The 20305-nt window shown below is 38.3% G+C and overlaps 1 protein-coding gene across 1 annotated transcript; it reads right to left on the bottom strand.

Moving 5' to 3' along the window:
* Positions 1–3157: 3157 nt before the first annotated feature.
* LOC145783343 (ubiquitin-like FUBI-ribosomal protein eS30 fusion protein) lies at positions 3158–15431 on the bottom strand. The gene is made up of 5 exons (XM_082595194.1): positions 15363–15431; positions 4648–4772; positions 4205–4307; positions 3606–3661; positions 3158–3330 (listed from the first exon to the last, which is right to left on the bottom strand). The coding sequence occupies exons 2-5, from the start codon at positions 4762–4764 to the stop codon at positions 3205–3207; spliced, it is 402 nt and encodes a 133-aa protein (XP_082451320.1). The 5' UTR covers positions 4765–4772; positions 15363–15431; the 3' UTR covers positions 3158–3204.
* Between the last annotated feature and the right edge of the window lie 4874 nt (positions 15432–20305).

Here is a 20305-nt window from a genome sequence, read left to right on the forward strand (position 1 = left end):
GGCCTATCTATCAACAGCTATCCTCCATTTGGATAGCTGTTGCAGGATTTTGCGTCATTGATCGTCAAAATTTTTACCCCAAGCTGAAAAAGCTCAATCCTGGCAGTTTTGCACATTTGCTGAGGCTTTGAATTGAACCACCGACGTAGGCCAACGACAATGGTAAGAACACTGTAGGCTATTGATCAGAGGTGGGAAGTAGCGCGTTACTTTTATCGATTGGTAGCGCGCACTACTTTAGCCTGAGTAGCGCACTACTTTTAAAGTAGCGGACACCCGCCTCTGTAACCGGCATGGGTGCAAGGTGAGCCCATTTTACTGTGAGCTTACGCACTCGTAAGTGAAATTACAGCGCACTGATTGAAGCTTACTCTTGATAGGCCACACGTTTTCACAAATCATGGACCTTCCAACTGATAATTATGCTTATCGTGAGGTTTCTATGCGCTACAAACAACTTTTTACCTACATGTACGTTTACCTACTGTCCAAGTCAGCAAATGAGATATTTTAGCATTGGACTTGCTTGCTAAACTGAATTAGCTTTCTAACCACTTGCTTTACAACCGCTGACTTGTAGGAGACTCGAAAACCTGTTTCGCCTTGCGCATACCATTGTTCACAAGGGACTGTTTGTTGATAAGCTTGGTGTTGGTATATCTAATGTTTTTGATAAATTAACTTACAAACCCTTAATTGCCTGCAAACCAGGCCCGTAGCCAGCCGGGGGCCAGGGGGGGCCTCGCCCCCCCTGAAAAAAATTTTGCCCCCCTGGCAAAATTCCAACATTCTCGAGCAACAGCTACAATTGTAATGATTTTGCCCATCTTTCCCGTTGCAGAGCTCCAACCTAGGCCCAATTAACTACAATTGTTTTGTTTAGTTAACAGCTAAGATGATTAAACAGTTTCGCCCCCCCCCCACCCCCTCCTTTGGCAACCTCAACATGTTTAATTCAACCAAGGCCAACACGTGTTAGGTTGGTAGAAAAATTGTCAGAAACTGTGCAAAATAAAATGTTTTGAGAAAGAATGATAACCTAACAAAAAGGGAATGGTTTTCCAGCAGGCCTACAAACCGGTACAAATTAGGCTACGGTATTTGATATCAGCTGTCGCTATTCTCGGTACCATATTCTAAGGGTCAGTGATAACCAATTTGTGCACTGATAAACCAAATTTGTGCAGAGATAAATCGCAAAATGTGCAGTGGTAAAGTAAGTGGTTTTTGAAGACAACGCATACAAAATATAAACCGTAATCTTTTAAGCAGTGTTTATTTTTTCTCTTCAATCAGTGTAAATCAGGGGTTCCCAACCTGTGGTACGCGAAGGTTTTTCAGGTGGTACGCGGGTAGCTTCCGTTTTTTTAACTTTATATTTTGTTTATCTGGTTTTGTTTACAAGAAAAAAAAAATTCCCGAAGCCTATTCTTATTGTTACGTAACTATTCCTGTTGTTTCATATCATTACGATCTTCAAAATACAGGCCATGTCAATTGTCAACAAGGAGCGCAGTTACTTTGAAAAGCCGTACAAACAAAGCTGCGGGTCGCGGGACAGTTGGCGTTAATTGTGTCAAATGATTGTTCTTGATAGATATCTTCTCCTGTTTTATAGCTTAAGCTACAAATAGCGTTGAATAATGCTAGTTGTAAGCTAAAAATGGATCGGAATAAAATGTTCAATAACGGTTACAAGGAATGTTCTCCAATAAACTTCTAGCTCAGTATGGCCTCTTTATATTCAACGCTAGCTTCCCATGCTGTTTCACAGCTACTGATTTTCCCTTTTACGTGGGAATGTGAGCAGGGATTTTCGGTCATGATGAACATCAAGTCAAAAAATCGAAACCGACTAGGTCCGCCCGGAAATGACTTTCGATGCGGTGTTGGCAAACTTGCACCGCGCATCGACCAATTGGTGGACAGTAAACAAAAATCTCGTGAAATTTATTTGTGGTGCTTTAGTGTTATTTAATTTAGTAGGCCAATATTATTCTTCTGAATAAAATATGATTCGATCAAATTAGTTGTTTTGCAAGAACTGGTACACTTGGCAGTACAGGGCGTCCAAGTGGTACGAGATCGTAAAAAGGTTGGGAACCCCTGGTGTAAATAAATTTTGTTTCTAGTTTTCTAATCTGTAAAGTGTTCAACCTTGCAGCAGATATTGCTACATTTGGATCTAGCACTGCCGTTTGTGAGTGTGGATTCTCAGTGTTAACAAGGGTTGACGCTCCCACTAGACGGAGCATGTTACAACCAAAACAGGCAAACTTGGTGCTTATGGCCTTTGAACATTCTGTATCGAAATCTATCGATTTAGACTTGTTTGTGAGACGGTTTGCATCCAAACATCCGCGACTGCAATAGACTAGCTCACGAGTGTATAGGCGGAATGTAATCAACTAATCATATCTATCAAAATCCTCGGCACTAGCTTCTTCGAGCCAGTTAAAATTTTTGCTCATAACCAGTGGCGTAGCCAAAGGGGGGGGGGGTCTCTTTATGTCTCTAAAACAAAGTTTGCCTAACTTTAAACGAAACTGCAAAGAGCGAGTTTTGCCATTACCAAACATTCAAATATCTTAGCCTGGAATTAGCAACAAGAAAACACAGAGACTTGTAGCTTTATTTCCGAAAAATGCCGAAGAAAACATGATCTTATCCTTTTGCTATGCCACTGGACAGCACCATTTTACAGGAATATTCATACCCACATTTTTGTTGAAAATACTCTCAGAATGCACCAAATTCAAAGTAATTTTTCAAAATTTTCTGGGGGAGGCCCCCCAGACCCTCCGCCGCTGGGTGTCGCGATAAGCGAAACTCGCCGTCAACCCCACCCCCTTTCAAAATTCCTGGCTACGCTACTGCTCATAACAAGTAGCCTAACGCTATTTATACAACAAGTCAACAATTGCTGTGTTATGTTGGTCATTGTAATATGGTTGCCGTGATTTAACTAGCGGATAAAATAAGAGACCAGTGTTGGGCTTAACACTAATCTGATATATTGCAATTTTTGTGGATACCGGTATTTAAGAGGTTAAAATGCCAAAATCATTTAAATTTTGTTGGCCCCCCCTAGCTCTGCGGTCTGGCTACGGCCCTGCTGCAAACTGAGAACGCTTTAAAACATGATTGGACAACAAAGTTATCGGTTAAAATGATTTTATTCCATATCCAAACATAAACCAATATTTAAGAATTGGAGTTTGGACCACGGCGACGTCCGAACTGCTGGACTGTGTTCACGAATCTTCGGTTGTATTGCATTCGTCGTTTTGCACGGCCGGTCTTCTTTTTCTTCTTTTCCTGAGCTTCAACCTATCAGACAAAAATCATGTTTTATCTGTCTATGGTTAAAAAACCATGTTGTTAAATACAGCATAATTTATCTACGGCATGAGTGTATGGTGACATCTGTTGCAAAGTTCCGCTTTAAAAAATACTTTTCGAGTTCGACAAGAGTGGCATTTGCTAGAGTGACACTCGAAGGTCCCTTCAGGTGTCATTGCAGGCGAGTTCTACTGCACTGTTGTGGGCAGTACAAAACTACGACATTGCACAAGTCGGGTTCATTGCAAAAGCAGACACTTTACCTTTGGAGTTTGGCCCTTGACTTTACCAGCTCGAGCTAATGACCCGTGAACTTTACCTAAAGAAATATTACTGAACATTACTAATCAGTAAAAGTTGTGAAGCAGAAAGTGAACTGTTGCTTTATAAAGATAACATGGAAAGACTGTGTTAGGGATGCTCTCTCCTTCAAATGCTATATGATGCTCTTACACTTTACTACATAGAGCCAAATAAGATAACTTTGTCGACCTACATAGCCCAATGCAAAATCGCTCACACTTTTTTGAGTGATTTCTTCTTCTTGATTATGAGGACATTTAACTAAAGCAAGGTGATGCCATCCCTAGCGATAAAGCTGCCCGCCCTGAACAGTATTAGACATAAAGGGTGAATGCTCTGGGTCGGTATCACTCTGTACAGGATGGAGTTGCATTGAGCTCTGTGAGCTACAGTTGCTGTCTCAATTTGTAGTCATTTGCATGATTGCAAGAATCAACTATCAGGGCTCAACACGGTTGACAACTTGAGCCCTTTTGAGTGATATGAATGATATTATGTAACTCCCTAAACGATTTTTTTCGTGTAAGGAGTAACATAGGAAATAAATACACTCACTAACCTCCGAGAATTCTTGCTAGGACATTCACAGTTGACAAATTGCTGATTCCAGCAGTTGTTAAACACACCTCGTCATCTAGTGTTCCACCGCAACATGTCAAAATCTAAAACAATTCAAAATTTTGACACATACAAAACAATTATATTACGTTTTTCCAACTACCGATATACCAAAGCTGGCTCTATGTAGAAAAACTTTGTGTCCTTTTTTAGATGAATCACATAACTAAATGGGGCAGCTGTGTGTTTTAGAAAATTAACCGAGTGCAGATAATTAAAATGACATCAACAGCTCCAATCTCATGCTAAAAATATTTACAGCAGATTGTGTTTCCAATGGCTACAGAAACATAAGATTTATGTTTTAAACAAAACAAATCCAAATTATAATGTGCAATGGGAAAGCATACAAGGCTTCTGGTAGGCTATAGAATGTGTACTAACTTGATCATTCACACAAATTCCTTCTCTGTCGCTAACAATTCTCTTCAGTGAAGATACCAAATCATCTTCCTGGACATCAACACAATGCAATGTGCTAGTTTTCAAAAAGACTTGCATGACGATATCTGTAATTTAATTAATAAACAATTGCCATAAATCATCTATTTGGGGCTTTTCGATTTTAAATCGAGAAAAGAGATACCATTTGAAAAAACACACAGAATTTTAGGAGCAAAATGGTTGGAACAACTGGGTAACTTGATAATAAGAGCCCAAAATACTCTTTATTTTTTAATCAGATACAGAATTTTGATCATTAAAAAATGATGAAACAGTAAACTTAGTCTCAAATTTGAAAAACAGCATCGCTGTCGTATAAAGAGATCCAATGTTTGTTTTAAGGATAGTAGAAGTAGGGGATTGCTCACTCAAAATGATGATGGACAACTGGAAGGTCTCATAGTGTTATGACAAAGTTTGGTGCAATTGCAGCTGGATGTCTACTGCTATATTGCATATCCATCCAGGTGCACCATATGTGACCTGGTATTGTCAAGATCAATGTATGGAAATATGTAATATCATGTTTATATAATGGCAGTGGCTATTTAACTGGCTCCAGTCTTTTAATCTAAAACACTATTTGACCGGTCATGACGTATTTTTTTTCTTTCACCTTCTCTTTCAAAGCAAAAGACGGGAGGAGAAAAAAAGAAAAAAGTGCCTATATAACTTCTAAATTCAATAGTTTTATTAAACTGAATCAGCGGCACGTATGATATTTCTCGGGCTGGTATCCCCAAGGGTATGAGTTCAATACTACCCGGTATCGTTTTATTTCACACTAAATTGCCTGCTAAAAAACACTGCCTAAAAGTAAACTTAACATTGATGAAACAATTTTTTTTACGTATTGTAACTTTTTACAGCCACCAAACTAATCTTGAGAGCAAAAATGTAATCTGTTGTTCGTCAAACACGGTCACATTCTCTTATGATAAACGGAAACTTACCCAGAGAAATTCTCAAATTCCAGCAAATTAAAAAACTCTAACTTTATTACTCATATTTGAAAAGACATAAAAAATTGGGCTGCAAGCTGCTCAAATTAAAAATTGACTACAAAAATGCAGCAGATTAACGATTGTGTCACACTTCAGGTCAAAATTTAGTTTTAAAAAAAAACATGCTTCCGGTACCGTAGTATCGAACACATTCCCTCTGGAGCACCAGCCCGAGAAACACCGTATGCGCCACTGAATCAGTTGAATAAAATTGTTGAATTTAGAACTTATATAGACACATTTTTTTCTCACTTCGTTTTTTGCTTTGAAAGAGAAGGTGAAAGAAAAAATGTCACAACCAGTGAAATAGTGTTTTAGATTACAAGACTGGAGCCGGTCAAATAGCCACTGCCTGTATAATACTATTCCAGTCATAAAAATGCAGCAGTAGATTTCACACTACAGTGATAACGATAGTTAGCCTCACACTGTTTCAGTAAGGTTCTGCCGATGTTCTAGCACCCAAAAATTTACGCAAAATATAGCATTTTATTCGATAAAAATGCTGTCCTGTCCTATAAACAGGGCTGGAAAAATGTTTAGCTTCCCGGTAATCTGTTTTTTTAGCAAAAAAATTTCTGCGGCTTACAATCACGACAATGTCGTCATAATTACACCATTTACAGTTTTCCGGCAAAACGCCTCACGCAAAAAATATATTATAGAAGGCCATCTGTAGCTTCATAGTTCCAATAAACAGTCTTGGTATCGTATTTTATTCGTAAGCAGGCATGGCGCACTGTTTGTACCGGATGTGCCCACTTTGATCGGAATAAATTGGAACAACAATAGGCTTAATAAATTAGACGCCGCATGCTTACAAATTAGATCCACTGACTCACCCACCAACGTGTGAATGTCATGAAACAATACGACATCACGAGCCATTTGTTACGTACTTGACAAGTTGACAATAACATAACTTCATGCTCGAACGGGCCGATAGTATGTGCAATGTGCATGAATAGCATCACCAATTACGAAAAGCGATATAGGCGGAATGGCCCGTTTCGGCGAGTTTCCTATTCGGCAATTTTTTTAAAATCTAATGGCGCCTTCTGTTTAGAGAATTTTGTGTTTTATTCCACAATATCGTTTCTCTTGCATTCCGACAAAAAAAAATAAATTAAAATGAAATTTAGCAAAAATGTTTGAACTATTAAATTGTTTGCCCACATAAAATTGACATGTATCCCACGTAGGGATGCACAATACAGAATATCGAATCTTAGAGATTCGAATCTCAATGTATTCGAATCGCATTTGCAGTTTCTTTTCGGATATCAGGATTCGAAAATAAATCTGTTAAATGAACAGTGTGCGACGTTAAACAAATGTAAAATTGATATTTTCCGTCTTGCGCGCCGATTTTTTTCTTCATGGACTGTTTGTTCCAAGCGCCTCTTTTTCTTCCTTCATATGGTTCACGCAGTTATCAGAACTGCAGACGAATTCCGTTCAGTTTATTTTTAGTTTTGTTGGCAAAAAAGAAAGAAAAAAAAGAGAAAATATACAAAAACACAATAAACACAAATAATTCGCACAACAAGGATGGCAGCGAAAGACTAAAAGGTCACAAAAGTCAGCTGCCACCCAAACAGTTGCATGTTTATTGTACTATAGGCCTAAGCAGTGTGATGACCAAGTTTTTAGTAGTAGTTAGAGGGTTCAAAATGTTCACTACAGACGAAATCGGTTAATAGTATACTGCTTAAACGTATCAACCGTTTATTTGAATCAAAACCTGAAATCCCAAACCAAATCCAATCTAATGTTAAGTAAAAACATCGGTTAAACGAATACCGCTTAAAAGAATAAGTCGGATAAAAGCATCAGGATTTGCTTCTAGTTTGCATACTTCATTCATTTAATCGTATAATTGTGCCTGTTAGCGAAAAGAGAATGTCTCTTTTTTGCTTCATATAATTGTCTGCAATGTTTAAAGGCGAAATGAAGCAGAGGTGAGACATACGCATGCTATCAAAACAAAGACAAGTGTCTGTAATCCCAGGCCATAATCTTATGTGCTAGACATCGCACTACAAAGAACCGATATTTTCGCACAGCTGGGCTTCATTAAAACAGAAAAGCAGACAAAAGGAATAATCACACTTCCCAATAAAGAAGTTTAAATACTTTTGATGTCATCCGTCGGCGACTGGCCTTCCAAGGAATGGACACGGACAAATTATTTCGGCTTGAGAGGGAAGTGTTGGAAAGCATGTCCAAAAGTTTAAACCAGAAAACTTTGGAGAATTTTTTTTTAAATTGCTGAAAAAAAGTAGCCTACTGTTGTGAAATGCAGTGCGTAATTTCATTTGTGCACTTTCGTTCAGTTGAAGAACATTGCAAATTAATTATTTTACCAGACAGCGCAAAAGACTTGAAAAAAAAAAACTTTGCGATTTCAAAACAAACAATGAGTGTAAGCCGTGTTTTTCTACCATACCACTATTTTCGTAGGCCACGTTCCATACTCACAACTACACAGCTGGTGCGGAGCTAAAAATAGCACGGTTGAATCAAAAACGTCAACGTCAAAGTTCGCGTTGTGACATCACAAAGATCGGTTAGATTAAAAGAAGTCCAATTGCTACAGTTTGCAGAAAAATGCTTTGATCGTAAATGCTCTCCCAGTCAGCAAAGCTGGTCTTTTTTACATTGTTTCAACGTCTGCAGATGATAAATCATGGAAAAAGGACCAGTTTTGCTGGCTGGAACATACAGCACAGTGTTATGTAACACAGAAGTAGTAAACTCTTTAAAATTTTCGTAGGCCATGTTCCATACTCAAAATTACACAGCTGGTGCGGAGCTAAAAATAGCACGCTTGAATCAAAAACATCAACGTCAAAGTTCGCGTTGTGACGTCACAGATATCGGTTAGATTAAAAGAAGTCCGATTGCCGCAGTTTGCAGAAAAATGCTTTGATCATAAATGCTCTCCCAGTCAGGAAAACTGGTCTTTTTTACATTGTTTCAACGTCTGCAGATGATAAATCAATGCAAAAAGGACCAGTTTTGCTGGCTGGAAAACACAGCATAGTGTTATGTAACACAGAACTAGTAAACTCTTTAAAGTTTAACCAGAATCGTAAACAGTTGTAGGAAGCATCAGTTGTAATGTGCGCTGCAGCCTAGTCAGCACAGACATCCCAACAATTACGCCCATTCACAATAAACCTTTTTTTTTAGTAAATTGGTTAAACGAATCAATCGGATAATCGTATCAAAACGTCTGGCAAATAGGTGATTCGATTAACCGGTTTCGTCTGTATTTTGAGAAAAAATCTGGCAACCCTAATCGTATGATGCTTGATTTATCATATGTTATACTCTGTTTGACATGTGATACTAATACAATTCAAAATAATGTACAAATATTTTTGCTTTTTGTTCGATATTATTTGAAAAAAATTGCCACGTAATTTCAGAATAGATTCGAAATTCTGGATTTGAAATTAAGTATTCTAGAATATTCTAGAATAGCCAGGTATTCTGTATTGTGCATCCCTAATCCCACGTCATCCACCTTCTCTGCGTCATGTTCATGTCATTCATCTTTTAAATAAGCTATTTGTTGATTTTTTATGATATTTCAAAGATATTTTATATCAAAACAACCTTTTTCACAAAACGATGCTGTAACTCAAAGCAGTCAAAGAAATTTTGATGTCAACAAAACTTTTGAATGTAATGTAAAGGCAATTAGGATGCAACCGAATTCGTACCATGAACAATTTGTACCGTCAGTTCGTAGCTTGAAAAGATCGAGGGAAAAATTGAAAAAAGCCGAAGTCGCTGATCGCAGTTTCCGCAAACAAACAAAAACTCTTAGGATCATTCTATGCCGAAATAAACTTGATTGATTTAAAGAAATTTCAATATGTTTGTGGAAACTCCGATCAACCCTAACCCTTTTAAAATGTTTGCAGAAACTGCGATCAGCGACTTCGAAAAACTCTTAGGATCATTACCGGCAATTTTAAAATGTTTGCGGAAACTGCAGAAAAAACAGAAACTGCAATCAGCGACTTCGGCTTTGTTCTATTTTTTCTCTCGATCTTTTCAGTTTGTTTGTTTGCGGAAACACCCTAACCCTTTTAAAATGTTTGCGGAAACTCTGATCAACCCTAACCCTTTTAAAATGTTTGCGAAAACTGCGATCAGCGACTTCGGCAAACTCTTAGGATCATAACCGGAAATTTTAAAATGTTTGCGGAAAAACGGAAACTGCGATCAGCAAGGTTTTATTTTTTTTCTCTCAATCTTTTCAGTTTTTTTTTTTGCGGATACCGATACCCTAACCCTTTTAAAATGTTTGCGGAAACTGCGATCAGCAACTACAACTTTTTCGATTTTTTCTCTCGATCTTTTTAAGGTACAAACTGACGGTACGATTTGTTCATGGTACGAATTCGGTTGCACCCAGGCAATTACATCGTTTTAACGTGGCCAGACATTGAAATCGTATTCAAAAGGGAATTATCGCTGACCAGGTATAAGTTGAACCTGAGAAACATTAACAAAAGCCATTCGATTTGTTCAAAGAACCCAATTAGCCTAACAGTTCGTATTTACATTAATTCAATGTCTGAATATTGAATAATATTCAATGGTTGGCTTTACAGAAGGCGTCGTTAGATTTTCAAAAAATCACCGAATTAGACTCGCTGAATAGTAGCAGACCCGATATAGGCATATAGCACAAAAACGGCCAGACGGCTGAATGCACAACAAGTTTCGCTGAGTGAGAACACAAGACATTGCGAAAATTACTTCTGTAACCTATAAAACAACCAGTCCGCTACACGAAGAGTGACAAATGCATTATTATAACTTGACAACAAAATCAAAATTATGACGCTAAAACAGCTGTTTTTGCAAATCAATGAAACCGCAAGCAAGTTTTGCCCATGCGAAATTACTACAAATACATTACCGGGACATAAAAGATGGTGACGATTTCTTGTTGCTTGGTCTATCTACCACAGAAGACACTTTGTACATTTTCGAGCAAACGTCATTCATTAGTACCGGTACTAAAATGCAATAGCTTTCCTTTGAAATGTAGATTAAGAGCCTGTTTCACGATGCTAATATTGCACTACCATATGTTTCACGATGCTATGCTATTGCTTATGCGTGGCCCATTCCAGTGAATGAGCAGCTTGTCGCTAATTTTTTTTTTTTTTATGGATGTTTTTGTATACCTCCGCAAATATTTTGAAATTTTTCAATGACACTTCCCATATCACATGCTTTTTACGACGCTTTCGGGCGGACTACAACAATATATTTGTGCAATTTTGCTAAGAACATGTTCAGCTCTGAGGTACAAGTTGGAAGTCGTAAATACGCAGTGATACAAACCAGAATCCCTATTTTTTCCAGGCCTGCAGCTATAAAAATGAATTTACGTAATAAGCAAAGAAAATTTTTTGCAGTTTTGCCAATTTTTGAATTTCCCAGCTGTCCACATTGCAAGAAAAATCAGTATACGGTAGACCTTACCAGCTATCTGTTGTGAGCTACCGGTATTGCAAATGTGCATAGGCCTACACTTCCAGCTTGAACAATCATGGACAGCTTCAAAGGCTATATTTACTTTTAAAATTAGTAGTTTCATAACTCACCGTCGCCAATAGGATATTGTTACCACAATAGCTCAGTTGGTTAAACTTTGGCAGTGGCTATTTGACCGGCGCCGGTCTTTGAATCTGAAACACTATTTGACCGGTCATGACGTCACTATACAGTCACTTTTTTCTTTTTCTCTTTCAAAGCAAAAGACGAGAAGCGCATATAAGTTCTAAATCCGACCATCTCACTCAACTCGTAACGTGGCGCATGCGATACGTCGCCGCCTCCGACTCTAGAGGGACTGAGTTCGATACTACCCGAAAGCGTTCTTTTTTTTTATTTATTTTTTTTTAACTATTGACACGAAGTGCATTTTTTAGTCAGTTTTTAATTATTTTTTATGTCTTTTCAAATGTGAGTAATAAAGTTAGAGTTTTTTTAATTTGCTGGAATTTGAGAATTTCTCTGGGTAATTTTCCGATTGTGGCCGTGCTAACTACTGATACGGTATATAGCCTACATAATTTTTCAATTCAGGCACGTTTTAAACTTTTCAAGGTTTTGCCACGTCTTCCCGTTTATTAACGTGCTGGGAGGTCTATATGTATCGATTTTTGTAGTTAGTATCTTTTTCGTCCCGGACGCGTTAATGACGAAAAATAAAATGATTGATTGATGTGACCGTGTTTGCCGAACGAAGCAATACAATTTTGCTCTCAACAAAATGCACTTTGGGTCAAAATTTAGTTAAAAAAAAGGAACGCTTCTGGGTAGTATCGAACTCAATCCCTCTAGAATAGGAAGCGGCGACGTACCACACGCGCCACATAACGAGTTGAATAAAATGGTTGGATTCAGAACTTATATGCGCGCTTCTCATCTTTTGCTTTGAAAGAGAAAAAGAAAAAAAGTGACTGGACAATGACGTAATGACGGTCAAATAGTGTTTCAGATTCAAAGACCGGCGCCGGTCAAATAGCCACTGCCTTAAACTTTTGACATTATAAACAAAAAACTGCAAAATTAAGCTTAACTTTTTTTATTCTTGGGGACTGCGCTTGAGCAACGCATTTCCAAGGACAGCTCTCGGAGCTGGTTTACAAGCTTCCCACTTGGTTAAAAAGGCGATGACGTCACGGAGGAGGTATCCACCATAAAAATAGTACAAAAGTGGGGTGAAATCAGTCAATCATGACGATAAAAAGCATGCAAGTGTCCGCCTTTAGTAAATTAGTTGTGATTTGCTTGTTTCTGCTTCAATTTTTACAATTGAACCAGCCCTGCAAAGCAGAAGATCTCACCTATGCAAAGCAATGTAACACAGGCCCGAAAAACACCACATATCTCCTTAGAAAAGAGTTAAACTTGACCAAGTTTAACTATTTATCCGAAGAATACTTCTAAAGATACCAGCATTTAATCAACAACTTACAACTAATTTAATAAAGACATACAATGATCGCAGACCAGGGGAGACTTGTATACTTGCTTCGATTCGGAAATGCAACGAGTCATCGGGCGCTATTTGCTTGTGTTTGAAGCCCAGTTGCTCGCTTTGTGAAAAAGCTATCAACCTCAACTTTTGCTTGTAAATAGACAGAGATACGTTCTTTAAATTAGCGTTTATTAAATGCTGGTATCTTTAAAGTTATTTTTCGTATAAATGGTTAAACTCGGTCAAGTTCAACTCTTTACCTAGGAAATATTTTTAATTTTTAGAGTCTGGCTTAGCTTTATTTGGGTAGACGATAGCTTGTGCTTTCCAGCAATGGTTCAATTGTAAAAATCAAAGCAGAAACAAGCAACTTACAACTAATTTAATAAAGACATATAATGATCGCAGACCAGGGGAGACTTGTATACTTGCTTCGATTCGGAAATGCAACGAGTCACCGGGCGCTATTTGCTTGTGTTTGAAGCCCAGTTGGGTGCAACCTAATTCGTACCATGAACAATTCGTACCGTCAGTTCGTACTTTGAAAAGATCGAGAGAAAAAATTAAAAAAAGCCGAAGTCGCTGATTGCAGTTTCCACAAACAATTTAAAAAGGTTAGGGTATCCGAGTATCGGTTAGGGGATGCAACCTATTTCGTACCCTGAACAGTTCGGACCCTCAGTTCGTACCCTAAAAAAATAGAAAGAAAAAATTAAAAAAAGCGGAAGTCGCTGATCGCAGTTTCCGCAAACATTTTAAAATTTTCCCCTGAAAAGATCGAGAGAAAGATAGCACAAGGCCGAAGTCGCTGATCGCAGTTGCCGCTAACCTTAACCATAGGCTAATCTATGCTCTCACCCTAACCCTCGCTGATCGCAGTTTCCGCAAACATTTTCCGTAGATTCCGCTAACCGCAGTTTCCGCTAACCTTTACCCTAACTCTAACCATAGATTAATCTATGCTCTAACCCTCGCTGATCTCAGTTTCCGAAAACATTTTTCCGCAGTTTCCGCTAACCTTTACCCTAACTATAGAGCAATCTATGCTCTAACCCTAACCCTCGCTGATCGCAGTTTCCGCAAACATTTTTCAGTTTTGTTAACCGCAAACAGTTTTGCTAACCGCAGTTTCGGCTAACCCTAACTCTAATCATCGAGTAATCTATGCTCTGCTCTAACCCTCGCTGATCACAGTTTCCGCAAACATTTTCCGTAGATTCCGCTAACCGCAGTTTCCGCTAACCTTTACCCTAACTCTAACCATAGATTAATCTATGCTCTAACCCTAACCCTCGCTGATCGCAGTTTCCGAAAACACTTTTTCGCAGTTTCCGCTAACCTTTACCCTAACCCTAACTATAGAGCAATCTATGCTCTAACCCTCGCTTATCGCAGTTTCCGCAAACATTTTTCCGCAGTTTCCGCTAACCTTTACCCTAACTATAGAGCAATCTATGCTCTAACCCTAACCCTCGCTGATCGCAGTTTCCGCAAACATTTTTCAGCAGTTTTGCTAACCGCAGTTTCGGCTAACCCTAACTCTAATCATCGAGTAATCTATGCTCTGCTCTAACCCTCGCTGATCACAGTTTCCGCAAATATTTTTCTGCAGTTCCGCGGTTTCCGCTAACCCTAACCCTCGAGTTTGTTTGCGGAAACTGCGATCAGCGACTTCGGCTTTGTGCTATTAAACTGCGATTAGCGACTTCGGCTTTTTTTAATTTTTTCTCTCGATCTTTTCAGGGTACGAACTGAGGGTCCGAACTGTTCAGGGTACGAACTAGGTTGCACCCATCGGTTAGATACGGTATCGCGTATCCGCATTCCGCGAACAAACAAACTGAAAACACCGAGAGAAAAAAATAGAACATTGCTGATCGCAGTTTCCGTTTTTCCGCAGTTTCCGCAAACATTTTAAAAGGGTTAGGGTTGATCGGAGTTTCGGCAAACATTTTAAAATTTCTGGTGATGATCCTAAGAGTTTTTGTTAGTCTGCGGAAAATTTTAAAATGTTTGCGGAAGCTGCGATCAGCGACATCGGCTTTCTTTAATTTTTTCTCTCGATCTTTTCAAGGTACGAACTGACGGTATGAAATGTTCATGGTACGAATTAGGTTGCATCCAGCCCAGTTGCTCGCTTTGTGAAAAAGCTATCAACCTCAACTTTTGCTTGTTAATAGACAGAGATATGTTCTTTAAATTAGCGTTTATTAAATGCTGGTATCTTTACTAAAGGCGGACACTTGCATGCTTTTTATCGTCATGATTGACTGATTTCACCCCACTTTTGTACTATTTTTATGGTGGATACCTCTTCTGTGACGTCATCGCCTTTTTAACCAAGTGGGAAGCTTGTAAACCAGCTCCCAGCTCTCTATTGAATTACTTCACAAACACTTCAATAATCAGAAATTTCACACTATCAAATTAAGTGATCAGGCCTGATGGTGTTCAAAGCCTCTACAACAAGTATGTGAAACTGCCAGGATAAAACTTTTTCCGTCCAAGGTAAACATTCACTCAATAATAAATTGGATGTTTATTCAATTTAACTAAACTTTGAGAATGTTTTCTCAGATAATACGCCCGATTTCAAAAAAGCTAACTCTTAACCTACACGAATTGGCACTTACCAAAAACTCACAACCATTCAGCGAACAAAAAGACTAAACTCAATGCAAAATTATCTGCCATGCAGAGAATAGAGTTGCCATGTTTGTTTTTTCAATATAAAATGTTTTGTGAGAGTGTCAATAGGGATTTTTAGGAAAAAAGAATTGACGAAAAATTAATAGCAGCTGCAAGGTATCAGGCCAATGATTTCATCTCATCATAGAACTCTTTGAAACCTTCAAAGTCAGATATTGGTGAAACCTAGGGTGGCATTTGACTTGTAGACCGTATGGTCGTTTCGTTGTCTCCCAGTCGGTATGGGAACTTGTGTAACTTTGCATTGTGTACATTAATTGCATATTTCAAACATCTACCTTTGTTCCTGTTACTGACAAATAAAACATTGATTGATTGATTGACCAAGGTCTTGGTATTCTCTGTGGAATGACAGTGGCGCCATTCTTGAGCTTTGATAACTTTAACCATATCTTCACTTTACTATAGGCTACATTGCATATGTAACATGTACCATGTTTTAAATAACAAATTTATATTTTAACATTTAACCGAAATTTATCAGTATTGCAAAATGCATTTCAATGCTGCAAATTCAAAACCTATCGTTCTCACAGAACATAAGTCAAGCTTCCTGTTGACAAACGCCACTCACACAGAATCTAGCTCAACACATCTGTATTTCTAATGCGACATAACTATGAAACCGGTATAGCATTTCCCTTGATTCTTACGATAGCTATTATTGATGAAAAGGCTCTACCGGGATATTATGATATAAGCGGGGAATTGAAAAATGAAAACGCTCAGACATTGATTCGAAATTAGACTGGCAAAACGAAGGGACTGAATTTTAGAACGAGAAGGTTAAATGCACGCCGGGAGAATGTCACTCATCCGACACCCGTCTCAATAAATTAAATTAGTTATATATTTTCTCAACTCCCCAAATACTAAAACTTGTAACATTGATAAATAATAAAATGTATGATTCTATTCGATTGGTTTACTTTTTGTAGGAAGTCATACCCCTAGACTAGACAGCCAGAAGCCTAAATTATCCTTTTAATTAGAGACTTAGAGTCTCTCAATATTCTTTAAATTATCCTTTTATTTCCTTTTTATAAACAAATTACGACAAATTAGACAGCCAAACCCTACGCTGGGGACTTAAGTTAGGCAGAACCCTACGCTGGGGACTTAAGTTAGGCAGAACCTTACACTAAGGGGACTTAAGAAAGGCAAAACCCTACACTGGGGGCTCGTCCGAAGGCGAAGTGTAGGCCTAACATTATTTAAAAATACATTCATCAGTAAGTACTTTTTTGTCTTAGAAACGAAAAAGTGGTAGCGTGGCGTGCTTGCCAGATTCTTCATATTTTGCTTGCTAAAACTTGTTAAACTTACCTTTTTGCTTAAACCTACGTACGTGCGAGGTCATCAACGTAGTAATCTTTTATTTTAATATCTCATCAACTTCTATATATTTCCGCTATACTCACTTGCTGTTTTTAGTGTGTTGTGGAATTAATTAGAGGTTAATCATCGGGTTGTTTGGTTAGTTAGTTTAGATTTTAAGTTAGAAATAGAAATTGTGGCAGAGTTTGCTTGCCAAATCTTTTAGGGCTGATCTTTCTGGTTTTTCTCCAAATCTTTCTGCTTTGGGGTGAAATTTTCTTGAACTCTTTGTTGGTGTCACCAAGGAGGTGCGCAGTTGCGCACATTATAAATTAAGTTTAATTCATTTTTTCAAACTAACTTGCGTCCGGAGGTCGCCAACGTAGTAACAGTTGTTAAGAATATTTTTGTGAGTCGATTGATTGTAACGACTGTCTGATAAAACTCTATCTAATTTGACTACACAAAATCTTTTTAAAAAACTGCTGTTTTATCATATTTTTTAAATGAATCAGACGTTAATCATTTTCATTTGAACGAGTTTATTTCTGCATCTTATTCTTCTTTTCCGAAATCTTTCTTTTTGGTGCTGACAGAGATAGAGGCTGTCTGGGGTCCCTAATTTTGACATTATATTGCTCCTTGTAATAATCAACGTAACTTCTTTTTTGATCGGGAAAGCAACTAAGTGAAGAAGGTATTCTGTAAGGTTTGTTTCAGTAGGGACTGGTAGCCTAAAAGTTAAGTAACTAATTGTGTATGAAACAAAGACGTAGAAAAAAAGAAACCTAAAGAACGGTAATGTATTAATATTTATATTGAGGCTATTTTTCCAATGTCCAATTTTCTAAAAGTGACTGGCAAATTCTTCCCATTTGGCCGCCAAAGATCGCGACACCAGTCTGACCCAGTGACGGTAGTAGAAAACACATCAATTTTACCTCGAACGCCTGAAAATTCGACATCTTTCTCTTCAGAAAGCGCAACTACATCTTTTTTAAATTCACCTACTAATTTGCCTACGACCGCTGTTGTATTAAGCGCCCAACCGCGTAACTCGGCCGAAAACACGGATATGAACAACGAAAACGCGACAACCAGCTCACCGGAATCAGGCCGGGAAAATCACGATCCGCCACCGATGTCGCAAACCGCGATTCAACCCCCAAACGCCACGCTTAACAACGCATTTTTTAATACAGAAAACGAAACATTTGCTACTTCTAGAAATGACCCGTCGCTGTATTTGGCTAATGCAAGACAAAAAATAACTCTCCCAAAATTTTACACTAATCAACCGGAACTGTGGTTCAAAATGCTGGAGGCAAAAGCAGCAGCGAACCATATAACCAATGAAGAACATCTGTTCACTAACGCCTTAGAATTTCTTGACGAGGAGCAGGTTGCGTTGGTGCACCACATCTTTGATGATGGAGATGCACATCCCTATACGAAACTAAAAAAAACACTGATTAAACACTACGAACAGACTACAGCGTCAAAGCTGCAGCTGCTGCTGACCGACCTGAAATTAGAAAAAAAAAAACCTTCCACCCTCCTAGGCGAGATGAAAACGCTCGTTAGGCAGATTGGATACTTCGGTAGGGATTGCGAAAATTTACTTTTAAATCTTTTCATTCAAAAAATGCCCAGTCACGTACGCGTCGCCTTGGCAGGGCATTTCCAAGAAAAAACAGTCGATCAACTGGCGGAAGTCGCAGATAGTATATTTCTAATTAAACAAAACAACGACGCCTGTGGTCAAGACAACCTGTCGAACGCGGAAAACCTTCGCCAAGGTCTGATAAATGATCATCTCCAGCAAGAACTTTCAACTTTGACAAAAAAATTGGAGACAATGGTAAATTTTCAAGAGAGCACAACTCATACGCCTCCGTACCACAACGTTGCAAGCAATAACCCGCGCGCTTCTTTCTCACATTGGTCTCCGAGACAACCGTTCCAACCCCCTTACCGAAATACGCCTTCCCAACCTAAACCTAGGGTTTGGAATCGACATTTTTCGCAACAGAACGGGAATCGATCTAACTTTTCGCCAAATCAAAGCGGTTTTAGGGCGCAGTTTAATCCGAGACAAGTCCGCCATTATGATTTTATTTCTCAATTCGCTTCTGAGATTAAATATCTTCCAGGCGAAGACAATCACGTCGCTGACCTACTATCACGCATAGAGATTAACTCACTTCAATTACCAGAGGGAGAGCTTAACTATGTAGAAATGGCAAAGGACCAACTCACAGACCCCTCTATAAGTCAACTTCTCAACAAGTCACATGACAACATGATGATAGAATACAAGGGCTTCCAGGGAACTAAGACATCGCTTTATCTCTTACGATAACCGACTGTTACCCCCGCAACCGCAACTACTGTAGCCTATTACAGTCCCGCAATTATTGTAGCCTATATCGTAGCCTACCAAGCCAAAGGGCTTCCAGGGAACTTAAGACATCGCTTTATCTCTTATGATAAACGACTGTTATCCCTGCAATCACGTTATCGACTACTTGTTAACTTATGTGTGCGTCCAATCTCCTCATCCCACGAAAGGAGGGGGGTCATGTGTCTTCCCCTAGCAATTGTTAGCCTACAATTGTCAATTTTCTTTGTAAAAAACATATCTTATAACCACACACCTATATATTATTGCATCATGTATAACCGAGTTATTGTAATATTATTTATCTGTTATTTTGCCGTAAGGAGGGAAGTGTGTAACATGTACCATGTTTTTAACTAACAAAATTATATTTTAACATTTAACCGAAAATTATCAGTATTGCAAAATGCATTTCAATGCTGCAAATTCAAAACCTAACGTTCTCATAGAACATAAGTCAAGCTTCCTGTTAACAAACGCCACTCACACAGAATCTAGCTCAACACATCTGTATTTCTAAAGCGACATAACTATGAAACCGGTATAGCTTTTCCCTTGATTCTTACGATAGCTGTTATTGATGAAAAGGCTCTACCGGTATATTATGAAGTAAGCGGGGAATTGAAAATGACAGGCATTCGGAATTTGACTAGCAAAACGAACGGACTGAATTTTAGAACGAGAAGGTTAAATTCACGCCGGGAGAATGTCACTCACCCGACACCCGTCTCAATAAATTAAATTAGTTAGGTATTTTCTCAACTCCCCGAATACTAAAACTTGTAATATTGATAAACAATAAAATGTATGATTCTATTTAATTCGTTTGCCTTTTGTAGGAAGTCATACCCCTAGACTAGACAGCCAGAAGCCTAAATTATCCTTCTAAAGTATACTTTTAAATTAGAGACTTAGAGTCTCAATATTCTTTTAAATTATCCTTTTATTTTATAACCAAATTACGACAGTAAGTTAGGCAAAACCCTACACATAAGCCTTTGATGAAATAATTGCTGCAAAAAATAAAAACACAAATCTGGTAAAAATGCAAAATAATCAAGAAAAATATGAATTGAAGTCGGGAATTTAAAAGATTCAAAAGATTATATTTGGTCCCAGCAAACACTAAACTATTTACGTAGGCCTCAC

The sequence above is a fragment of the Aplidium turbinatum genome, chromosome 14 (genome assembly GCF_918807975.1).
Source record: "Aplidium turbinatum chromosome 14, kaAplTurb1.1, whole genome shotgun sequence".
NCBI classification, from domain to species: domain Eukaryota; kingdom Metazoa; phylum Chordata; class Ascidiacea; order Aplousobranchia; family Polyclinidae; genus Aplidium; species Aplidium turbinatum.